This window comes from Anabrus simplex, chromosome 1, assembly GCF_040414725.1.
Source record: "Anabrus simplex isolate iqAnaSimp1 chromosome 1, ASM4041472v1, whole genome shotgun sequence".
NCBI lineage: Eukaryota > Metazoa > Arthropoda > Insecta > Orthoptera > Tettigoniidae > Anabrus > Anabrus simplex.
Window position 1 is genome coordinate 1,069,271,928 of NC_090265.1, and position 26,694 is coordinate 1,069,298,621.

Consider the following 26,694-nt stretch of genomic DNA (forward strand, 5'->3'; position numbering starts at 1 on the left):
AGGGGTGTTAAAGTTAGCAGCTCAGGACAGAAAATTAGTGTAATGAGGGACAAGCATAGAATTCACCACAGTGGAGTGTCTGGGTGACAAGGGTTCAAAACAGCCCGAAGGAAACTAAAACTCTCAAAACTGCTAGTGAGGCCAGGAAGAAAGCAGCAGAGGGTCCAGCATATGGTGCTGGGGAGTTTTAAGTCAACTAGATTCAAGTACTGGACTATTGTTCATCTCTAAAATTTAAATCTCTTTTTCCTCAGAATTTTTTTCCCAGCACATTTCAAGATTCAAAATGCTCCTCATGCCACAATTTTCAACCAATCTACTTGAAACTTTTAGGATAGTTTCAGATACAACATAACAACAAACTGATGTGCAAATTTTAAAATACATGCAATAGTTCAGTGGCAATCTAGTTTTTTCTCATCATGACCATCATAAAATATATTTAAAAAGTTAAGCCTGTGTGAAATAATTTGTTCCTTTCAGTGTAATTAAAATTTGTCAAAACCCACACATCACTTCTTTTATATTGGTATTTTAAAATCAAGATTAAATTTTACGCCAGATATGTTCAGCCGTTTGGCATGAGGAGCATCTTATAAATACATCGAAAATTGTTAAAAATATTGATAAATTTATGAATATCTCAAAAACTGTTATTGATAGAAACTTGAAACTTTGTATGTTGTATCATGCTGATACTGACATTACATGATCAAAATTCTAAGGTGATAGGATGAAAACTGTAGATTTTAGGATTTTCACAGATGCATTGCCTTAATACTGAAAAGTGAGGATGGAGAAATGGCGCATAATGACGAGGAAAATGCCAAAATCATGGCAAAAGCATTCATTAAACTTTTGAGTTGTGAAGAACCCCAGGAACTTTTAGCAATTAATACAGACATGCCCATCAAAACCCCACTTGAACTCAAACCCCCCAACAATCCAAGAGGTGGAAACAGCACTCAGAGAGTTGAAAAATTATAAGGCATGCGGAGAAGACCAAGTTGCAAGTGATAACATTGGACCACAGCCATAATCCACCCACTCCACAAAAAAGGAGATAAAAAGCAATCCAGATAATTACAGAAGTATTTCTCTCTTAGACTGCACATACAAGATTTTCTCCAGAATCCTATACAGGTGGATCAAAGAGCAACTAGAGGAAAAATTAGGCGAATACCAAGGAGGCTTCAGACCTTGAAGAAGCTGTGCAGAACAAATAATCACTTTAAAATTAGCCATAGCATATTACAAGAAGCAAAACAAACCTCTTGCGCACCAACTGCTCTTGTGTAATTATGTATATAATTGTAAATTCTCAACTATTCAATTAGATAATGTAATTACTATATAGTTACCAACCATTGACATTAGTTTTTATTTACAAACATTTACGCTGAATGTTAAATGTAAATATTTTTTAAAACTTTATCTCAACTGTTCATTAGAACAATGTAAATACTGTATAGTTACCAACCTTTGACATCAATTTTAGGTTACAAACATTGACGCCAAACACTACACCTTTTCTCCCTTAATTGTTATAATGTAAATATTTTTAAACTTTTTATTATCATATGATTGCGTCAACTGTTTCTCCAGAGCACCACTGCAGAACTCTACTATGTTAATTTTAGGCATTGGTGCTGACTTTTCATCTATAAACCTACATGTTCAACCATCACTTTTGTGCAACTATTTCCCATACTTAATTTTTGTATGTTGTTAATAATATGTATTAATTTGTACATGTCTACTACTAACCAGTTACCTGATTTTTTACCTTGAGGTGATATTTTGACTGATGATGCCCTCAATGAAGGGCGAAACATGTCTCAAGTGGAATCTACAATAAATTCCTAAATTATAAAATTTATATGTATTGAATAGGTGAAAAAAAACAAACCTTTTAACATCCTACAGGAAGACCAAGTTTCCGCAGAAATGTGGAAATACGCCAGTGATACAGTTCGAACATCCTTACACATGGCCCTAACAAAAATCTGGATAACAGAAAAGTTCCCCGAACATTGGACCACAGCCATAATCCACCCACTCCACAAAAAAGGAGATAAAAAGCAATCCAGATTATTACAGAAGTATTTCTCTCTTAGACTGCACATACAAGATTTTCTCCAGAATCCTATACAGGTGGATCAAAGAGCAACTAGAGGAAAAATTAGGCGAATACCAAGGAGGCTTCAGACCTTGAAGAAGCTGTGCAGAACAAATTATCACTTTAAAATTAGCCATAGCATATTACAAGAAGCAAAACAAACCTCTTGCAAAAACCTTTGTGGACTTCAAAAATCTTACGACTGTATCCATAGACCTTCAATGTTGAAAATTTTAAGAAATTTCGGGCTCCATCCAGAATTAATCAAATTGATAGAACTCACCTTAACCAACACTAAATCAAAAGTCAAGTTCAGAGGGGAATTTTCTGAGCCATTCATCATAAAAACAGGCTTAAGACAAGGAGATTGCTTGTCACCACTGCTGTTCAACTGTGCCTTGGAATATGTAATGAGGGAATGGTACAAGATTACCCCAAAGAACATCCGAATTGGAAGACCCAAAGACAACTAAGTTTAAATTGCCTAGGATTTGCCGATGACCTTTCTCTCTTGTCCAACAATATTCAGAAAACCAGACAAGAAGTTATATCACTACAGGAAATAGCATAGAAAATTGGTCTTGGAATATCTTTTGAAAAGACAGTAATAATGTTTACTGACCCACCACTCATAAACAAAATTGCCATAGGAAACCAAGAAATCAAAATTGCAGATAAATTTAAATATCTGGGAGAAAAGCCAGCATGGCATAACAGAGTGAATAAATTGACCAGAACACAATATGTCACCAAGAATACCTATAACAAAAAGGGTCTGTCAATAGCAACAAAATTAAAACACTACAAAACAGTCACTCAACCAGAAATCACATACGCAAGTGAAACCATCTTCAAAACAACTAAAACTTCACAAATAGACAAAATACTTAAGATAGAGAGAAGAATCATTAGAACGTGAATCAACAAATCATACCAAAAAGATGGACATTGGAGAGTAGCTTCTAATGAAACAGTCTACAAGGAAATAGAACCAGTAATGAGCACAATCAGGAAGAAATGCATTTTATTTTTTGGACATCTAATCAGGACACCAGAGAACAGGATCATCAGGAGAATAATAGAAAAATTATGGAATGGTAAGTGCAACATTAAGTGGATTACAGAAATCAAGGAAGATATGGATGAACTACAAATTACAAGTGGAAGACCTAAGAAACAAAACCAACAAAATCACAAAACTCACAGAAAAGCAAACCAGAATCAACAGACAGACAATAGGGAGGGTGATTTCCGATGAAGAAAGAAGGATAAGATCAGAGAGAATGAAGAAGTACTGGGCTGACAGGAAACTGAAAAATTATTTGTATGAAGTTGGCTAGAGTGGTCCAATGAAGGCCATAAAATGTAAGTAATAATATTTGACAATAGAAATATATATTAATGTTTATAGAATCTTGAATGTCAGATTCTTGAAGATGGTGATGGACAGTTGACATAAAAAGCAATTGTAACATTACATTTCTATTTCTACTTGTATTGAATAGGTTGATCCAGATGTTAATGGTCTTCTCTTGGACAGATGGTATTGTCAGAAGTACCCCTGTTGTTTGTAAAAGTTTTTCAACATTCCAGAAAGTATTTGCAGTCGGATGTTGCCTGTCTAGATACCATTCCTGATACAAGCATAGTACCTGGAATGATTTCTATCTTGCTTCCCCATGGAATATAGGGCAAATGACTGAATTAACTTCATTCCGATTATGTTATTGCAGTGTGTGCACTATACAAAAACATTAATAGTGGCATTTTACTGCTTGTGTGTGGCACACACAGGTCTGTGTTTAAGTATTGAAACTTCATATTGATGTTAACATTTATTTATAATGTAGGATTTGAACAACAATGTGTTCCATTAATGGGTAAATTAGCGTTTGACCACATCCTGTGCCACAGCTGTGAGTGAGATTTGCATTAAGAATGCCTTAGAGTACATAACTTGTCCAGTTTACTCTTTCATACGGTCTCCACATTACTGTATTGTGATTTTAAGTGTTATTTCACGATTTGCTGTACCCGGTCACTTGGCACAACGTCTTAACATGGTTACATGGGAGATTGGCTTATGATAAATCATTGAAAGATGTCATATTTGTTGAAAGGTCTTTGTCAAAAGCTTTTTAGTCATATGGTAGGAAAGATATTGGTATTCAGAATCATATGGTGGATGTGCATACAATGTATTGGTACCATATGGGATGCTAACAGAGAAATATTAACCTCATGACGATCTCGCACTTTTTTTGGCTGCTGAACAAAATATTGGTACGGGCAGCTGGTTCTCCTGGTATGCACTGTTACATCCGGTAGGAGGAGCCCTATGAGTAATGTGTTTTGGGGATATTGGATTACTGAAACCTGCTAGAAGACGCACTACGTTGCTTGGTGTGCTGTTCAAGTTGTTTAGATTTCAATTGCACAGTCCTTGTATACCTTTCCATTATCTGGTTGGGTTCATCCTGCTAAGGTAATGGAGTAGACCGTTACAATCAGCAACTCCACACCAAGTGTTGGGCAGCAGGAAATATGACAACCTAAGGTAGCCAACGGTTTTTCAAGGAAGAGCTCCTTGAGGACGACGATAGACCCTCGGTAAATGAAATGCCACTGAAACTCAATTCGGTAGCATTTGTACTGCTGGGAGGGCTGCAGACAGAATCTGATCCCAGGTTAGGAATGACTGGGCACGTACCGGGGAATGCAAGGGAAACCATCCCGACCCATCATGGACTTGCATTAGGGTCTTGCCTATCATTAAACAATTGTCCGGAGTTAAAACTAGTCCCAGTTCAGATCTTGAGGTGGTGGAGGAAGCATTGCAAGACGATGAACATCCAAAAGAATACACACAAGATTGCAAAGTGGAATATACAAGGTTACAAGTAATCAGAAGAAGCCTATTTTGGAAAGAGAATATCAGTGAAATAAGCTCAGAATACTAGGACTAGATGGAAGGACAATGGGCACTTCACACCAGCTAATGGCAATGTGATACATTTTTCTGGACGATCAGATCATTTGACTGTATTGAATTCAATATATTAAATGTTTAACATTTAACATTTAACCTATTCAATATTATTAAAGTCTTTAAGTCTATAATACAATCATTATATTAAAGTTTAAGCATATAGTACATGTTTCGACTGTCATTGCAGGCATCATCAGCCATAAATTCTAAACTCCAAGTCAGAGCTCTGAGTGGATGCTACACGACAACTATTCTCATGAATTAATTTTTTTATATATAACAATTTTCACTGATGTACAAGAACATCAGGGTCATATTTCGAGTGAACCGGCCGATCATGTCTTGCAGTTCTAAGCTGTATGACTTGTCGAGTGTTCGAGGAGTGCTGTGGTAAGTGTCTTCAACAAGTGGCAAAACCAAGGTGAAACCACCTCCAAATGTAGAGGGGTTGGGCGGCCACCCCTCTTTTCAGATGTCGGAGGTCATTGGCTGGGCAGACTGATAAAACAGAACAGGCAGCGAACTATGGCGGAACTAACATCAGACTTTAATGCTGGGCAGAGTACAAGCGTGTTTGAACACACAGTGCACCAAACACTCCTAAGGATGAACCTCTCCAGCCGACGACCCATGCATGTGCCAGTGTTAACACCACAATATCGGCAACTACGACTGAAATTAGCGCGTGACCATCGTCGCTGGATGTTGGTGCAGTGGCAGAGCATTGCATGGTCTCGTGAATACCAATTACCTTCTTCATCATGCCGGTGGGAGAGTGCGAATCTATTGTCTTCCAGGGGAACAGCTCCTTGACACCTGTACTGCAGGACGGAGACAAGCTGGCTGCAGCTCAGTTATGCTCTGGGGAACATTAACATGGGCATCCATGGGTCCAGTGGAGCACGTGCAAGGCACCATGATGGTAGAGAAGTATCGTACACTGGTTGCAGACCACGTACACCCCTTCATGTTGATCATATTTCCCAATGGCAATGGCATTTTTCAACAAGATAATGTGCCATGTCACAAGGCATGGAGTGGTTCGAAGAACGCAATGGTGAGTTGCAATTGATGCGCTGGTCCCCAACACATCTGGGATGTGATTGAACGTGGCGTCAGAGCTCATCGCCCCCTCCCCAGAATTAACGGGAATTAGGTGACTTGTGTGTGCAGATGTAGTGCCAACTCCCTCCAGCAACCTACCAAGGCCGCATTGCTTCCATACCAAGACACGTCGTCGCCGTTATCTGTGCCAAAAGTCGACATGCTGGCTATTGCGCAGGTGGTCATACATAATGTTCTGGCTGATCAGTATATCTTCTTGGGATGTTCAACCGAATCTGGATAGAGGATGAATTTCCGCCACAGTGGCAAGAGGAGATAATAATTCCTCTCCTCAAGCTTGACAAAGATCCCAAGTGTGCAGAAAGTTGAAGACCTATTTGTCTCACTAACTGTCTGTGTAAGCTATTTGAGAGGGTGGTGAATTGCCAACTTGCGTGGTGTTTGGAGAAAAGAGGACTTTTGTTCGAGTACCAATGTGGTTTTCAAGCTGCCTGCTCCATCAATGACCACTTGGTATGCCTGGAGAATTCTATCCAGGATACATTTCTCTGAAAACAGAATTTGGTGACTGTTTTCTTTGATTTAGAAAAGGCATATGACACCACATGGTGATATGGCATCCTTTTAGTCCTGCATCAGTGGAACTTCTGTGGGAATTGCCGGTTTTTATGGCACATTTTTTGTCCCTCCATCTATTCCTTGTCCGAGTAGGGAAGGCATATTCGCAATATCAAGTTTGGAAAGTGGAGTCCCACAGGGATTGGTTCTCAGCGTCGCTCAGTTTGCAATTGCCGTAAACGGTATAGTCACTACTGCTGGTTCAGCTATACGTAGATGATTTTGCTCTGCATCATAGCTCACAATGTATGGCAGTCGCAGAGCAACTATTACAGCAAGCTATTAGAAGAGTGGAACAGTGGACCTTAGAACATGGCTTTCGGTTTTGAACTGCTAAGACCCCTGTTGTTCACTTCTGCTGGAAGCGCACTCTTTACGCCCATCCTGTGAGTTTTATTTAGGTGGGGGTTGCTCTTCCTGTAGTTGACACTTACTAGTTCCTTAGGCTTATTTTTGATAGTAAATTATTGTGGGAGCCACACGTGCATCAGTAAGAAGCCAAATGCACTAGGAAACTGAATATTTTGAATTTTCTTAATGGCACTTCTTGTGCTTTATTCTGCATGGTGCTCCTACAATTTTATAGGGCACATATTTTATACAGGTTTGACTACGGCAATGCAGCATTTGGATTAGCAAGGCAAGGCGTCCTTGTGAAATTCATACCTGCCAACCCTTCCGATTTACCCAGAAAATGTCAGTTTTTTAACTCTTCTTCCGATTTATTTTTAATTCTTCCTATTTTTTACCAATATAACCTCCAGTACGGTCAATATTCTTCCGCTAGGATAAAGGATAAATTCTTATGTGCTTGTGTAATTTACCCAAACTCATTTTCAAGCGTATGCATTTGATGCTTTATTCTGCAAGTGTATCGTCCTTCGCCTTCGTGTATCGTGTTTCCAGCTCGCTACAACAGCGTGTGTGCTCTACGGCTGGGGATTCGGGACGGCAATCGTCCTACAAGCAGGAGAGGCTGGTGCGCGCTAGAGGCTCAGTTAATCGGGACGAAAGAATGAGTTTGTTAATGTGTGGTTCGTGCACTATTAACATTGCTTCTGTGCATAATTTCATTGGAGTTGTAGGCCACTTGTTTTTTCTAGCGGTTCTATGCTTTTCCCCGCGTCTAAGTCGTATGTTAATAATGTATGAGACATAGTACCGTAAAACGGGGTAACTTCGGCCAAAAATAAAATGTGAAATATTCCCTCTAATTTTCTGAAAAATATAATATAAATTCTGCCATGTTTTGTTCTTCATTTTAAAATATGAATATAATTTTAATTGTTATTCAGTAACAATGTTTTGGGGTAACTTCGGCCGCCATAAAAATAACTCAAGAAACAAAATTTTCTTCGATGTAGTGTTACTTTGGCTACCGTGAATGTGTTTTTTAAAAAACCTGCAAAATGCTCAGTATCAACAATCACAATCAAATTAAAACAATTTATGGTGAAACAGATGTATAGTCATCAAATTACCTTTTTCCTCAAAGAAGAAATTATTTTATTTAACCTAAGCGTACGAGCATTGTATGATATTACAAATTACATGTTGCATTGCATAAATATTTGTAATGGTACAAAAGATAATAAAAGGTACGGAAATCATAAAGCCCAATTGTATGGAGAGAAAAGACGCTCGGAAAAGAAACAGTCTTGTAGACTGTACTGATAATACACTGTCTTTTAAATTAGAAAATATCTGGGCCGTCAATCAAGTTCTTAAATGTGTATCGTCCATGTCAACTGATATCCATCTATTTATCATTGAAAATGGAAACTGTCTTTCCCCTCCCTGTCGGGATAAACTTCCCCGTTTATTGTTATTGTGTCTTTATTAATATCTTCTAAAGCATTCTTGAAGTAAACAGGATTGTAATTACAATACCCGTGGCCGCGTAATTTTTTCCTGTATGTTCATGGCATGGCCGAAGTTACCCCGGAAGAAGACAACTTTTATCACAAAACTATTCCCTGAAAAACCTATTTGAATACAATGCATCAAATTGCATTGATCAGTTACCAGACGAACTTACATTTTGACCCCATAAACCACTGGAATGGAGAATCGAATGCTGGGGCTAGAGAACAGTTTGTTTTCTGCTATTACCAAAGAAGACAATGGTTGGGGCTGCGAAAAAAATAGATTGACTCAGCAATGAGACTGCCAATGTTATTTGGACTACCGAGTGTTGATAGAGCATTCTATTGTATGTGCATTTTAGCTGTTGCAAGTGGGTCATCTTTTCCAGTATGGGAGGCAGGAGAAAATAAATGTTGCTATTCGTCAGTGGCCAAAGTTACCTTGTATGGCTGAAGTTACCCCATTTTACGTTATGTGGTAATTTCGTGTATTTCAGTGCATTTTTGTTCATTCTTACTTCATAATTTTAATGAGTTGAATGAATTTCAGGGAGTTGGGTCGGTGACAGTTTCTGCTATTTTCTCTTCACGTTATGGCCAAAAAACATAAACGTTATCTCCAAGTGTTCAGGGATACCTATAAAATTAAATTTCCATTCATTTTACAGTCTAATAGAGGAATTACTAACCGTTTTGTTGCGTGTATCGGTGTGATATAAATACAGTGGAACCTTGATATCTCAAATCACCTCGGGAGATAAATTTTATTTCGAGTTATCGAAATTTTGAGATATAGAGAATACCATTTTTGAGCATGTATAGCACATAATTGAATCATATGTATCTACGGTCTTCTACTAAATACATTATTTTTAACATTACCTAAAAATATACAAAGAAACTCTATTTTACGGCATCACTTTAATTATAACCTTTATTATAGTAACTCTTGAAGACAGGATACAGTACATATTGTAGTGAAACAAGAAATCTAGCTCCGTTAACACCTTTGGAAAAAATCCGTTACTCTCTTCTGTTTGTTGCGCTTAGCCTTTCCTCTCTTCACGTTGAAACTTCTCGTCAATACCACACAGCCGAGTTTCGTAAATGGAGCTTGTCATCCACGACTTCTGGGCTTGCTTTTGTATGTGACTGGTAATTAATTGACAACTGAGAAACAGAGAGGCTTTGCCGATTTTCTGATCGCTAGAAGTTCGAGTTTTTCAGTTCCCATCATATTAGTTCCCAGCTTCACTGCAACCCTTTCTTTACTTGTTAACTGTTCCTCACAAACCACAAATGCTGTATTGCCCAGTTAATGTTGCACAAAATTCGAGTTACAGTGTATTTTTTGCTTCAAGTGAGGAAATGTTTACTTTGAGAAATCGAGAAATTCGTGTAACCGAATTTTGAGTAATAGAGAAATAAATACATGTGAAGAATAGGACAACGGCCGGAAAATTTAAGTTACTTTGAGATACTGAAAATTCTAGATATGGAGGTTCGACTGTATTATTATTCGTATGTGTCGTGTGTGTGTGGCGACCCCATCGCCCAGTGAGCAACCACTGCAATCAGCCTCCAGAGTATTGGCGAGTAAACCATAGACTTAACTGACATGAGGAAATGCGTGTCAGGCACTGACCATCTAGTGCATAACAAAGTATCAAAGCGAAGATCCATAGTAGGCCTAGCAAGCCAGTGGTAGCGTCTTCAAATTGCTTTCAACAATCAAACGAGCCTCGGATGGAGATAAAAAATAATACCGAAATTGACAAAGTCTTCGAGCAGATCTGGCAGGTATGACGGCCAACATGGCTCCGATGAAAGACAGATATGTTCGAAGAACAATGTAAGAATTGGGACTATGAATATTTTGACTGGAAAAGCTGAAGAACTTATCGATATAATGAAGAGGAAAAATCTATCCATATTGGGAATGAGTGAAACAAAATGGAGAAAGGCAGGTAGCAAGATTCTCAGAGATGGCTACAGATTAGTATGGAGTGGACGCGAGGAAGAGGCCAGAAATGGTGTAGCTTTCCTGATAACAAAAGACATGGACGCCATTACTGAAGTATCCTATAAAAATTATCTATGCAGCTGGAGTCCACAAATTACACGGTAGTGCAGGTATATGCACCACAGGTTGGATGTAGTGCTCAAGAGAAGGAACAATTCTGCCAAGATCTAGAAGATATAATATTGGTGAAGAAAATGTCATCATCATTGGGGACTTACATGCATAAGTTGGGACAGACAGACTTGGTTATGAGGAAATCATTGGACCACATGGGTTTGGGAATAGAAATGCAGAAGGCGAACAACTCCTTGATTTGTGCAGAAGAAATAGATTGAAAATAAAAAATACCTTCTTCCAAAAACAAGACAGCCACCAAGATAACAAGATATAGCTGGGATGGAAAACATAAGTCGCTCATCGACTATATCATCACTAACAAAGGAGGAGGGAAATATGTAACTGATGTCAAAGTTATCCCCAGTGAGAGTATGGACAGTGATCATAGATTATTGATTGCAGACCTAAATCATGTGGCTAACACAACCCCGAAGAAAAGAAAAAGAAAACGTAAAGTGAAGACTTGGAAATTAGAGGAAGCCAAACTGAAGGAAGAATATAAAATAAGGATTCAGAGACACCAAAAGGGGAAATGAATACAGTAGAAGAAGAATGGAAAATTTTTAAGGATACTTTGGTGGCTGAAGCTAAAGACCTATGTGGAGTAACAGGATCGACCATGAAAGAAAGAGACACCTTGGTGGAATGGCAAGAGTCAGATTGGCTATGAAAGAGAGAAATTGGGCAAAAAAGATGCTAGACAAAGAAAAGCAAAGAGATGCACAAGATCCAGGTGGCCAAGAAATAACTAAACTACAGGAACTCTACAGGGCAAAAAAACATACAGCTAAGAGGATAGTAAGAGAAGAGCAAGAGAAAAAAATGGAATGAGTTTCTGGAAAAGTTGGAAGAGGACAGCAGAGGAAACTGGAAACTTCTTTACAGAGCAATTACAAAACAAGCAAAATAACCTAGAAGGCATCAAGGTAATAGAGCATGTCAGTGGATTGGTAGTATGAGAGGAAGATGGAATCAGGAGAGAATTCAAGACCTACTTTGACAAGCTCCTGAATGGAGAGGCATCAAATGTAATTCAAAACAGAGAAGAATCTGGAAAAAGTGAAGAGCCCAGTAAAAATATTGGTGGCTCCATATGGCTGGAGATAGAGAAGAGCCTTAAAAGTATGAAGAAACGGAAAGCTGCAGGAATAGATGTTAAATGGGGGCATGTTAAGAGCAGGAGGAACCCCAGCAATCCAATGGCTATACAGACTCCTAAATGTATTATGGCAGAGAAATAACCATCCCAGAAGACTGGAAGAAAGGTATAATCGTACCTATATTCAAGAAAGGCAGCAGACTGAATTGTACCAACTACCGTGCCATCACTCTACTCTCTCATGGACTGAAAATTCTGGAAAACATTATAAAGAATAGACTGCGAGATCAACAACAGATCTTAATTTTTTGCTGTCAGGATGCTAATGGTAAAACATTGGGAAAAAGAGAAGCCTTTATATCTACTGTTCCTTGACATCGAAAAGGCCTATGAGAGCATACCAAGGGAGCTTATTTGGGAGTGCGTGAGAAAGCTCGAAGTTCGAGATAGTCTAATTTCAAAAGTTAAGGTGCTTTATGAGAAAACCAGAAGCTGTGTACAAGTCGGTTCTGGACTGTCAGACGGGTTTGAGACAACAAGGTAGTGCTTTGTCGCCCCTATTATTTATCATTGTAATGGATACCATATATTAAAGGCGCTAAAAGAAAAGGGGCAACAAGACTTAAAAGCATTTGCATTTGCAGATGATGTAGTAATTTGGGGTAACTCAGAGGAAGATGTAGAAGAGAGACTGCAGGGGTGGAGTCAGGAGTTTGAGAGATACGGATTAAACATCAACAATGCTAAAACGGTGGTGTTGAAGGTACAGAAGGGTGACAATCAACCAGAAATCATGCTAAATGGCACTAAGCTGGACAGTGTCACAGAATTTAAGTACTTGGGTAGTATAATGTTGAAGGATAACTTAGCTAAATATGGAGTGAATAGTCGAATCAGCAAAGCAATACACTTTTACCTCCAAGATAGCTACTATGGGATAAACAAGTACCACTCAAAACCAAGATGACACTGTATAAATCATTCTACACCCCTATCCTCACATACAGCCTGGATACCACTACATTAACAAGAAAGGACAACTCGAAACTCCAAGCAGCAGAAATGAAGTTCGTACACACAATGATCCAGAAGACCAGGAGGGATAAAATCAGGAATGAAAAAGTCAGAGAAGACGTAGGACTAGAAGACTCCTTACTCCAGAAGATCCAAAAGGCAAGACTGAAGTGGTTTGGTCATGTGAAAAGAATGAGTGCCAACAGGTCTGCAAGAAAGGAGTATGAAAGAGATATCGGGGGAAAGAGAACAGTGGGCAGACATAGAGAAAAATGGACAGACTTAGTGAAGAAGGATGTAGAGGAGAGAGGTCAGGATTGGGAGCAGATTGTGAACGAAGAATGGTTCATGGACAGAACAAAATGGATGGGGCTCGTATACCATACCTGGGAAACTGGAGTTGGTGAACGATGATGATGATGTATGTGTCATAAATGAGAGTGATTAGGTACATTTTCTTGTAACCATTTTGTTTTGTTTTTTAGTTTAAGATTTTGAATTTAATGGTTAATTCACATTGTAACTGTAGATATGTATGCCTTTTATACTGTCCTTTTTTCACTTAGACCGTGACACAAAGTATGTTATGAAATCCAAGAATTAAAAAAAAAAAAAAAAAAAATCTTCCTATCTTTGAATTCTAAACGTTGGCAGCTATGGAAATTGAATAGCATCCACCATAGTTACCCTGCTCACTGAATCTGGTGTGCTGCCTTTACACCTGAGGTGCCAACAAATATTATTGTACTCTGCTGCAAATTTGCACCGATGGCACTTCACCCAAGCTTTCCCTGTGTGTTCAACAATGGGAACTGTCGGCTGGATGCTGCTTATCCACGACCAATGCAGCCTGTTGGTATGCCCTTTGATAGTATTTACAGATCATTTGATGTACCTTCAGTTCCTTATCTTGTTAGATGACAAACTAAGGTACCTCCATGGTTAATACGACTTGAAATAATCCTGGATTTGCACACTGGCCCAAAAGTGAACATGGACCCCTCTATTTTTCGGAGGCTCTTTGTGTCTGTTGTTGCCCGGTATCCAGATTCAGTAGTTTGCATGAATGGTTGGGGGGCAGAAGCGAAAGTAGGTTTTTCTTTCCTGTACCGGAAACCTGTAGTGTGTACCCAGCAGAGCTGTATGCTATCCTTGAAGCTCTGCGGTACGCGCTTTCCAGTGAACACCAGCACTTTATGCTATTTACCGACTCCTTGAGCTTAAATTGAAATAACAAATAACGTAGTTCAACCTATTCAATACAAATAAATAAGAAATGTAGTGTTACATTCCTATTTAATTATAAGTGGAAGCGGTACCGGTTTCGACCCCAATCCGAGTCATCAGCCGAATAAAATGCAAAAACAATGCATAGGTAAATAAGAAATTAAAGAATGAGTCTTTCACAAAACAGTTGAAGAGGCAATATAAGATAATGGGGATTGGCACTGTGCGATTTTAAATTGTAAAATCTAGTAGAAGGTCAGTCATTTATATGAAGTAAGGCGCAATCTTCTGAATAGTAGCACAACACACGCAAAGTTCGGCACTGTCTCAAAATGTTTACGAGAAGAGGTGAACAGTTAAGTGAGCCAGCCTGCATATACTATCAGGTGTAAAGTCACAACACAATGTAATAAATATGAAGTCCCAAAATGGTGTAGAAGTCAAAGACGAGTCACTTGATTGAAGCAAATTGCTAGCTCCTGAAGATCAGATGTATGTATATATATATATATTTAAGCTATTCATCGAGTTCTGTCGGCATTTGAAAGCACAGTGCTGGACATTGAATATGTTTGCAAGTAATCAGCTTCATTTTCCGTATCAAAATCTAATCACAGAGAGTTACAATAATTGAAAATCTTCCACCTTTTTTATACTTTTTATTTGCTTTTTAGCTAACTTTTATTCGTAAACAGTACACGTTTCGTTTTCACTTGGGAACATCTTCAACTGTTGTTAAGCTTAGGTGAATCGCTAAGTTTCTGAACATGTTATTTGCAAGTACATTGATTCTCTTAAAGACTACTAGAATACAAATTAAATTAAAATGATGTTAAAACAATGTGGGGGTTAATGGGTTAATGAAATGAGACTGGATGATCACATAGTTGGTCAGCTTAAAAACTATATCTATTCATTGGAATAGTTGTAAAAGTTTCACTTTGTTACATTAAAAATGTCTGTCTTCCGGTTAAAAGGTTTTACAAATGATTGGCTTCATGACACTGTTCAAATTGTTGTTGAATGTTTTTTCTTTCACTCCTTCCAGGTAAGCTGTTATTTATTATGAGCTTGCTTAAAGTGCCCTAAATTGAGTCTAATGCGGAACTTTGAAGCTGATTGTTGGTCAATTTTTGGGAAGGGAGCTTCGTCTCAATTTGAAGGATGTACTTGCCATGCCTTCAAGCCAGACAGGTTCCTCCTTGACTTCTATTTCCTGGTCCATTTCACACAGCAACAGATGTTTTTATATGAAAATGAGCCCAAAATTACTTCCACTGACTTTTACGATGGACAAGTGTGAAGAAATACCACTAATGTATTCTAGGTTACATGAAGTTATAATTTACAACTGGTTAAGTATAGCGGACTGCTTCTGCTATGACGTATTTGTTACTTGTTGGGAAGCAGTCCGCTATACTTAAACAGTTGTAAATTATAACTTCATGTAACCTAGAGTACATTAGTGGTATTTCTTCACACTTGTCCATCGTAAAAGTCAGTGGAAGTAATTTTGGGCTCATTTTCATATAAAAACATCTGTTGCTGTGTGAAATGGACCAGGATATAAAAGTCAAGGGGGGACCTGTCTGGCTTGAAGGCATGGCAAGTACATCCTTCAAATTGAGACGAAGATCCCTTCCCAAAAATTGACCAACAGTCAGCTTCAAAGTTCTGCATTAGACTCAATTTAGGGCACTTTTAGCAAGCTCATAATAAATAACAGCTTACCTGGAAGGAGTGAAAGAAAAAACATTCAACAACAATTTGAACAGTGTCATGAAGCCAATCATTTTTAAAACCTTTTAACCGGAAGACAAACAGACATTTTTAATGTAACAAAGTGAAACTTTTACAACTATTCCAATGAATAGATATAGTTTTTAAGCTGACCAACTATGTGATCATCCAGTCTCATTTCATTAACCCATTAACCCCCACATTGTTTTAACATCATTTTAATTTAATTTGTATTCTAGTAGTCTTCAAGAGAATCAATGTACTTGCAAATAACATGTTCAGAAACTTAGCGATTCACCTAAGCTTAACAACAGTTGAAGATGTTCCCAAGTGAAAACGAAACATGTACTGTTTACAAATAAAAATGAGCAAAAAAGCAAATAAGTATAAAAAAGGGTGGAATATTTTCAATTATTGTAACTCTCTGTCATTGAATATGTTGCGCTGATATTCAGGAGCTAGCAATTTTCTCAATCAAGCAACTCGTGTTTGACTTCTACACCATTTTGGGACTTCATATTTATTAAATTGTGTTGTGACTTTGCGCCTGATACTATATGCAGGCCGGCTCACTTAACTGTTCACCTCTTCTCGTAAACATTTTGAAACAGTGCTGAACTTTGCGTGTGTTATGCTACTATTCAGAAAATTGCGCCTTACTTCATATAAGTGACTGACCTTCTACTTCTTCTAGATTTTATGATTTAAAATCGCACGGTGCCAATCCCCATCATGTTATATTGCCTCTTCAGCTGTTTTGTGAAAGACTCATTCTTTAATTTCTTATTTACTTCTTATTTACCTATGCATTGTTTCAGCATTTTATTCGGCTGATGATGACCCAGATTATGGTCGAAACTGGTACCGCTTCTGCTTATAATTAAATAGGAATGTAACGCTACATTTCTTATTTATTTGTATTGAATAGGTTGAACTACGTTATTTGTTATTTCAATTTAATTGTGATACAGTTCAATACAGAACATCATGAAATTTTTATCTTTAAATCCTTGAGCTTGTTACAATCTAATTATGCATGTTTCCCTCGGCATCCTCTGGTGCAGCGGATCCGGAACCTGCTGGCCGGGCGTTGGAGTGCTAGCACCAGAATCACATTTTTGTGGCTCCCAAGCCACACGGATGTAGCGGGAAATGGCTGCCAAGGAGGTGGTCACATTGCCCCTATTGCATTACAAGGTTCCAGCCAGTGATATTCATGATATTAGGTTATGTCCCATTGGGAGGTGGAGTGGCAGACCACCCTTGTTCCAAATAAGTTAAGAATGATAAAAGAAACTACGAAGGTTTGGAAGACTTCTGTTCGGATTTCTCAGAGAGAAGCAGTGGTATTATGACGTCTTCGTATCCGCCATGGTATGGCAATGCACTCCTACGTACTGATGGGTGAAGCCTCCCTGGTGTGTACTTGTGGCGGTCATCTTACTGTTGTACTCATCCATACAGAGTGCTTGGACCTGGCTAGTCTGCGCCGTAGTCTAAAACTCCCTCGTACCATCTCCCTCATCGTACGAGATGACGAGGAGTCAGCAGACCTCGTCATCCATTTTATGAGGGATAGTGGACTGTTTCATATATATAAAAGTGAGTTTTCCATCTGGCTTAAATTTTTATTTTATTGTTAATAGGCCTGCGTATTACTCTATTGTTTTTGTATGTTTGAAAGTGTTTTGTAACTTTTAGTTTGAATGATACATTTATGATTTCACTTTAAGGCAATGCCTTATTCAATTTTAATTATTTTTTCTATAATTGTATAAGAAAATAAAGCATTGCAAATTAGATTCACTGGTTATTTTAAATTCATAATCATTTTTCATCATCATTTGTTTTAAATTCTAGTTAGTGGATACATTTTAAAGTTCTAATTATTATTACATTTCGTTTCACCTCGTACCATTATGGGCTGATGACCTAGATATTAAGCCCTTTTAAACAACTAGCATCATCATCATTTCTTATTAAATGAAACAGAGCACTGATGTTTGAATATCAAAGTTAACTCTTAAGTAATTTAGATAGATTTACTAAACAAACGACTGTGAATAGACTTTGCTCAAAATAACTTAGGCTGGGGAAAAAAATACATGGGAAGCAACTATTGGAAAGTCTTACTGGCTTGAAACTGTTATGAGCATTGTGTATGCAGGTTCAGGGAACATCTGGCAGGTTAAACCTGCATGCTCCACGAACCTACTATGCTGGCGTAGCAGGGAGAGAGGTGGCGCGTCCCAGGTGGTGGATAGGGGGGTCCTAACCGGCTTGCCGGCGGACTTGAGGGAAATAAAATACCTCTCACGGACCAAACACACTACCCCCTGCGGGTGGGGGACACACATGTAGAATACACTCGTGGTATCCCCTGCCTGTTGTAAGAGGTGACTAAAAGGGGCAACCAAGGGATGATTGAATTAGAACCATGAAACTACTTTTGATTCGTACCATCATGCAGGGAACACCATGGGTTGGCTGCACTTGCGAGTAGTACCACTACATTAGGTATGAAATAGGTTTGTGATTCGTACCAGTTAAGAGGCTGGCCTGGGGGTTTCCAGTACCCGTGCTTGGTACCCATATGAGCAACACCGCGGGTCTGGACGTAGCCTGTGAGTTGTACCGCTATATGAGCGACACCGTCAGTCGGCGTTGACTGTGATAAGTACCCACTATGTGAGGAACACACGGGAATACTGGCGCCCGAGATTAGTACACCTAGGTGAGGAGCCTCATCGGTTTGCGTTGGCCGTGATGTATTGTGAGAAACACCATAGGTCTGCGTTCCCTGTACGAAGTACAATACTTGTGAGTAGTACCATCTTGTGTGGAACACAGTGAGTCTTCGCTACTTTTGATTAGTACCCCAACATGACAAATACCATGGTTCTACTTTACTCGCGACATGTACGATTCTGTGGGGTCTTAGACATGGATTTTGCACCCCTTTAGACATCAAGCATCATTGTGCTTTGTAAGTGGTCCCTTGGTCAGTAATACTATTATTTACGATCTTTTTTTGAGTCTGATCCTCTGCAGTTTTTTTGTTTTGTTTTTTGTAGGGTTCATGTCCATCCATTCATTCTTCATGACATTTTTTATTTTATTTTGGTCAGTGGATGAATTTGTACTTTTTGTTATTTCATTTCGTACCATTAGGGGCCGACGACCTCAATGTTAGGCCCCTTTAAACAACAATCATCATCATCATCATCATCATCATCATCATCAAACCTGCGTGCTGCCTGTTTCTGTTTATAATAATACATTTCTCAACTACTGGAACTACTAGAGCCATCTATCTACGTAGCCACCTTATTGTCTTCACATGGGCAAGTTGGAAAAGCTACAGATCGAGATAAGCAACTGAAATGGATTGAAATTATCTCTGGAAATTTCCATGTAAATGAAGTTGAAGGAGTTGAAAGAGAACAACTCAGTTATGTATAGTTGCTCAAGAAAAGAATGAGTGCATGGTATTGTATGTTCCTTGCATTTAATATTTTATGAGACTTAATTTGAATCATTATCAAATATAATTCACTTCCCATGGCATTACATACCCTGTGGATATCCACAACAAACATATCTATAAGTTCAGTTGTTTTAGAGAAAAGTGCACCTGGTAGAAACTTGTGCAATACTGTGTGCTGTACATAACATGAAACCTAATAAATGATTAACGTCAGTTTTACTGTGTGTAATTTCAAGTGTAAGTATGTGGTCATGAGAATATTTTTAAACACATTCTTCGAGAAAATGTTTCACATTATGTTCTCTTTTTTTTTTCCTTCAGTAATTTTATGCTTACATTATTCTGGATGATTTTGGTTTGTTGATGTTTTTTATTTTTATTATAGGTTTGATTTGCAAGATAAATTGTTTATTTTTCTCTCTTGTTTTAGGGTTTCTCCAAAAACAGTTTTAACTTACTGCACTGATGGTGTTCTTTTACGGACGTTGATGGGAGGTGATTCAACTCTAGCCACTGTTACACACATTTTTGTTGATGAAGTCCATGAGCGAAGCCGCTTTTCAGATTTTCTTCTAATTACACTTCGCGATGCATTAGCCAAATTCCGTTCTCTGAGACTTGTCCTAATGTCTGCTACTGTTGATACTCAAGTTTTCACCAAATATTTCAATAACTGCCCAGTTATAACAGGTACAATCAAGCATATTTTTGTAAGTATGATAATTAATTTCCATGTAAAAAAAAAAAAAGACTTGCATCCATTATTTTTTTATTTTGCAGTTCCTGGTCGGTCGTTTGAAGTTAAAGAATATTTCTTGGAGCACATACTGAAATGGTAAGGTGTTTGATTTGTTGTTGCTTTCTGTACAAAGTTTGTTTTGTAGAAACGGACATTGTATAGCAATCATTCTCCTTTGCAGTACAAAATATATGAGCGACAAAATGAAGAAAATGAAAGCAGAAATGAAGTCGAAGAAGGAAAAACGCCAGAAGTTGGAAATGTGGACAAAGTCGATACAACAAAATGGAGTTGAAGAAAAGAATAATAGAATAGAACGCAGAACAATTCCTGCCCCCATTCTTGGCCAGCAGTCTGAGGTAAACTTCTCCAATATGCTGTTTCGCTTCTTACAGGCAAAAACTAGTTCTTTCATACTAAATCATTTGGTTAATGTTTAGCTACAGCTTTATGTATGTTCTCTGCAGAACTAAGTGATGTAGTCCAAATGATGGAAGTGTTCTGTTCTAGTTGTGTTCTTATCTATCTCTAATGTTTGTTATAGAGTGATAAATATTGTTGGTCTTTGAGCAGCACATTTTAGTCTTTCTGTCAGTACAGGGACAAGGTTGCACCATAACCCTACCATGCTGCTGTAAACATACACTTGCTGGTAAATTTATCCCATCATGAAGCATCCCTGCGTCATTGTAAGATGATTCAACTTAGATCGTTCCATACTTGATTTGGAATGTAGAGGATCAGTTCTTTTAACTTTTGCTGGAACTCACTTTCGCCTCCCCTCTGCTTGCCCTTCCTCACCTCTCATTAGCTGTGGGTGTATCAACATTTTAAGATGTTGTATAGAAATATACTCACTTTCATGGTGTATTTTTTTTTTCCAATAGTGTAAAAGAAAGATGCCTAATAGAAATGTTGGTATGGAAGATCGACAAAAATCTATTGTTCTAAAAAATAAATGTTACAGATTGAAGGAGTGATAATGGGAACTTGTAGCCATGTGTAGTTCACACTTCACTGCCAACATGCTACTGACGGATAACACTATATTATAAAGGTACCCATTGTTTGAGGCGAAGTGATACCACCTTTATTTTAAATAATACTCTCACCCAGTTTTTCTTTGCTATTTCTCGGAAATATACTGTGTTTACTCACGTAATTTCCCCTCCTCCCTTTTTTTTACCTAAAAGACGGGAAAGGAAAATTATGCATATCTAAATTAAAAATGGAAATTAAAAAAAATGTACATAATTACCTTACTTATGTTACAAAATTTATTTAGGTCTAAAATAGTACAAAATAATCAAAAATCTGTACAACACAATCAATTTTAACAAAAAAATCTAAGGCAATTATACGTTCCCTAGCAATAATTATGCGGAAACCGTTGTCTTTTAATGTCACGAGAAAATTTGTGTTTCCCTGTAGAAATTGTTTTTCGCTTAAAATTTACATAGGAAGTTTCTTCGCATCCACAGTAACAGCCAGCATAACTGTGCAGTGAAAGTCTCTGCCCCAGTAGTCCTCATGACTACGCTCGATACTCCCTTTTTGGTAATTGTAGTGTTTCTCGGCATATCAAAGAAAATCAGTTTGATCTGCACTTCCGATTTGTTATAAGAGGTAGTTATACTCGCGCTGCTTCTTAATAACAAATCTATGCAAGATTTTTCCACTATGGTCCTTCGAAAATCACTGGCATAGAGATGTCCTTCTTCGAAGATTGTTCCTTTTCATGAACCGACGAAGCCACCCTCTGCTTGCTTTAAAATCAGGAATTTTCAAGGTTTTGCTACTTCTACAGTTTTTAACCGGAGCATCTCATGGGAAACTGAAAAGCCGGCATTTCTGAATTGATTTGCTTAAGAAACAACTTCCTTTGCAATTCCTGGATGCTTCCTGGTTTTTGGTTCCCGAAAATGATAAAGTTGTGTTCTTGGTACACTGTAATTCTTCTTTCTGCTTACGCCAGTAATGCACGTGTGATGGCGCTACAGAAAATTCACGAGATGCAACATGATTGCCGTCATTTTTGGCAAATTCTATTACAGGTAATTTAAATTGTGCGTTGTTACTACTGTTTTTGTTTCCCATCACATCACTAACAAACATTTCGCACAACAATTCACACGTAAGAACACTGTTGAAAGCAATTACTGTACGTGTGAGTCACAGCTGATAACAAGGGCGCGAGTTATGGCTAGCAGTCACAGGTGTGTTCTGGCCCCGAGCGCTGGAATGTTGAGTAATGTCACTTCCTCCTCTCCTAGCATGGGAAATATGAACTGGAATTTCCAGAGAAGTTCCCAATTTCTGTACATTAGTATGAATAAAGGAGACAAGATAAGTCTGTGGTTTGCAACTAGTGGAAACTGTAGATTAAAACAAGTGGGGAAAGATATGCAATAGGGTTGGGCATACCGGAACATTCAGTTGTTCCGCAACATTAGGAGCTTGAGGTGGAGTGTTTCGGTACAGAGTGCCGGGACACGGGGCACAGGACTGTAACTGCGTCGTAGAGAGAACTTCGAGAGGCAACATGATGTGCTCCGCGTCAGCTGGAATGTGCCTGTACCGAACGTGCTGTTTCAAGGCCGTACTAGATAGATTACTTGGCCTTAGCTGTGTCTGACTGTCGATACCGGCTGTGCGCCGCCCTGTGCTGGAGTGTAAAATATTTTTCATCCAGTTATATCTTTAATTCCAAAGCGATGACCTATATTTTTCTTAGGCTTAAAAGTTTCCTTAAAGTCCAAATTAATGTTTAACGTCAATCCCCGTGAAAGTGTTGAGGGAAATTTTCGAGATATTAAAGAAAGTAAATGGATGTTCAGAGGGAAGGAATTCGAAGTGCAGAGAGCATAACAGCACGAAAGTAATTAAACCGTACGAAAGACGGTAAACTTTGCATAATGTCACATCGGTGTCCTGTTCAGGACTTTGTTACTAGAAGAAAACCGGACAGAGTGAAATGCAATTTATGTTCTATTTTGTCTGCAAAGGGACCTTCAACCGGCACAATGACAATGTTGTATACAAGGAATCGGTATACAGAAACACAACATAAATTTATTGCTTCAATAAGTTTTTTACACAATATGTACATAAATATAACTAAACTTTTCTTGAAGCTGGATGAACTTGTACGCAATTAATGATGATATTACAGTAGACTGAGGGTCTGTTGAAATATATACTTTATATACATGAGAGTTCTATATACACACGAATCTATCTTGCGGAGATAGTCTGTCAAATAAGAGAGAGTTCAAGATAGTCGAAAACTATCTGCCTTGTAGAATTACTAGTGTAACTTGCAATGAAAGTTCGTACTAACAGAATGCTAGTAATTGCCGTAGGCTTGTCAGGAGCTGACATAAATATTCACAATTAGTAGAATACTAATGTTTATGTCGGAGCATAAGTGAGGACTGTGGGATGAGTAGAATACTGACATCAGGGCTTGATGTGGTTACAGGAAGCGGGAGGTGAGGCAGTGTCTAGAGGTGAAACCTCACAACCAGAATTCAGTCCACCTGTTTGATACACATGTTTAAGAGGTACAGCCTCCGTGTTCGACTTTCAGTGTAATCTGGCGTTGGACACTGGGGAGTCGTGGGAAGTAGCGGAATGCTGCTCTTTTTATAGCGCTGGCTGACGTCATAAGCAAGCGCACTGCAGTCACCTCGTAGAGCCTGGAAAGATCCGGGCTGCGGTGTGTTGCGGAGCTATCAGGCGCAGAGCTGAGATCGCGAAGGACACACAACAGACAAGACATTTCAAACTTAAACATCCCACAGTTTTTATTTTCGTGTTCCACTTGTGTATTGTGTACGTGAATAGAGCACTGACGAATGTTTCTTCAACTTTGCAAGTATACTTTTAATTGGTGAAAATAACGTTGTGACATTTGTAAACACCTGTACTGCCAGTGTAATCGTGACAGGTGTGTTTCAGAATGAATGAAAACATTCTTATCCTAAAAAGAAAATTTAGACATGATTTTTGGGTGAGTATTTCATTCAGAGTTCCGACTGCTTTCTCACATGCCGTGAAGTTTTATCCTGGCCCTAATTACTCACAGTACAGGCCAATACATTCAACTGGTGAAAATATTCTTGAATTAGTTACTTTTAAACACCTGCACTGCCATTGTAACCGTATTATGTGTATTTCATATTGACCGGAAAAATCTTAACCTAAAAGCAGCCTTTAAACGTGATTATTGGGTGCAAATTTCCGTGTTCCGACTGTTCCTTCACGTTCCATGCAGCTTTATGTTGGACATGGCCATAACTACACACAGGCACACACCACACAGCATGTTTCGTACAGGCACATTCCCGCTGGCGCGGAGCATGTAATGTTGCCTCTCGAAGTTCTCTCTACTGCGCAGTTACAGTCCTGTGTTCCGTGCACCCACTGCACAGTTCAGCTAGTAGGCGAAGGGCAGTGCATAGTGGCGCTTCTGACGGGACAGAGAGTCAGTGTCTCCGTCTCGCTTCAGAATGTTTTGGAACAATTGACACTCGGTGTTCTGGAAGAGTGGAGCATAACTGTGCACCGGCACAGTGTGCCGAAACTGGGACATAGTGCCCAACCCTAATGTGCAATTCCCCCCCCCAAAGTTTTTGTTCTAAAAATCAGGGAGGGAAAATTACGCAAGGGGGTAAATTACGCAAGTAAATACGGTATGTACGGAATATTTGCATAACATGTTATTCTCATATTTTGGTCCATATTGAATTTTACAATAGTCAGAGAAATATTAATGTTTATTTATTCCACCTATTCAATACATAAAAAGTGATTTTTAATTAAGAATTAAGAATTAAAATCTGTGAATAAAATTATAGGGACATGTTTTGCCCTTTATTTAAGGGCATCTTCAGCCTTAATCTCAATCTGAAAGATAAAAAATCCTGATCCTGATTGTTCTTAGTTGTGTTTGATTTAAAAAAAAAAATTACAAATGAATGTGAGGATGAAGTAGGAAATATGATCGACAGTAGTTAAGATATTCTTTAAAAAAAATCTTGATAAAGTCTTACAAACAAAATAGTCATAATTTCTACACTTTCATGAATGTCCTTGTCTAAAAATGTGGTAACAAGTTGCATATTGGTAGTTCTATAAGAACACAAATTGCTACGTTGAAACTTGTGAAGCGGCGCCCTGTGTTGGTTGAGGGCGTTATAGAAAAGTTTTGATCCTAAACAGTTCAAACGTCAGAATAATGATGAAAGTTGCTGATTGCTCCAAGTGGAGTTTAAATACATTTTAAAGCTAGTAATGAGACGTTTCTGCCGCTCACTCAAATTATTCTGTAGGGGTGAGGGAAATACTTGATACTTCAAGTGGGGTTTATAATAACATATAAAGTGGTTAGATTGTCGTAAATCTCGTGTGAAGAGATATATCTGTAGTCTTCTTAAAGCACAAGTGAAGAAGAGTGCTCAATGGTAAGCAGCTGTGTTAAATATTAGCTGGAAGGAGTAACTGTAGCTTCTTGTATAGAGTCAAAAGGGAAATTTGGTTTGAAGTCGGTAACAGTAGGAGATTTACGTGTTAAGGAATGAATTTGAAGGAAAGGAGAGTTCAAAGAAAAAAGCGATGTGTGTAAATTCACTTACCTATTTATTAATGTTGAATTGGTTAACGTAAAGTTGAGTTGGAGAGAAAAGGTTGTGTGTAATTTCTAGGAACTTATTTTCACTGTTTTGTTTTCTTTAAAACAACCATAAAAACCGTTATTGCTGGATGCAGTGAAACACCCACAGCTGACTAGCGCGTGCAGCTCTGCTGATCACTGGCCTTGCATACCTGGGCCATCAGGACTGTCCACCCTACCGTCAGCAGCCCTGAAGATGGTTTTCCATGGTTTCTTATTTTCACCAGGCAAATGCTGGTGGTGTACCTTAATTGAGGCCATGGCCACTTCCTTCCCACTCGTAGCCCTTTCCTATCTTATCCCATCTTATCGTCGCCATAAGACTACTGGTGTCAGTGCAACATAAAGCAAATTGTAAAGAACGGGCTGTCCACTCCGACCAACATGTATGGTAATCACAATTGCGACAATGAGATGGGATAAGATAGGAAAGGGCTAGGAGTGGGAAGGAAGTGGCCATGGCCTCAATTAAGGTACACCACCAGCATTTGCCTGGTGAAAATAAGAAACCACGGAAAACCATCTTCAGGGCTGCTGACTGTAGGGTGGACAGTCCTGATGCCCAGGTACGCAAGGCCAGTGATCAGCAGAGCTGCACCCGCTAGTCAGCTGTGGGTGTTTCACTGCATCCAGCAATAACGGTTTTGATGGTTGTTTTAAAGAAAACAAGACAGTGAAAAAAGTTCCTTGGAGGATGACGTTTTAAATCCTACTAACGTAGCAGAGTTCGTAATGAGTAATTTCTGCGAAAAGGGGTTTTTGTTTTCAGGAGAAATTTGCTCGAAAGAAAAGGAAATGGGACAATATCTGTTTGATTTGATGGAAAATAATCATAGAGGAGTGCAATGTATTTAGGAGGTTTCTCTTGCTGTACACAGTAGACAGTGAAAGCAACTCAAATGATTCATTTTGTCAAAA

The 26,694-nt window shown here is 38.5% G+C and overlaps 1 protein-coding gene across 1 annotated transcript in view; it reads left to right on the forward strand.

Moving 5' to 3' along the window:
• Nucleotides 1-26,694, forward strand: part of LOC136857981 (3'-5' RNA helicase YTHDC2) — a 587,467-nt gene that overhangs the window by 146,599 nt on the left and 414,174 nt on the right. The window contains exons 7-9 of the mRNA XM_067137136.2: nt 19,794-20,053; nt 20,144-20,198; nt 20,284-20,461. Of these exons, the coding sequence (XP_066993237.2) occupies nt 19,794-20,053; nt 20,144-20,198; nt 20,284-20,461 (493 nt within the window). The remainder of the gene's footprint in view (nt 1-19,793; nt 20,054-20,143; nt 20,199-20,283; nt 20,462-26,694) is intronic.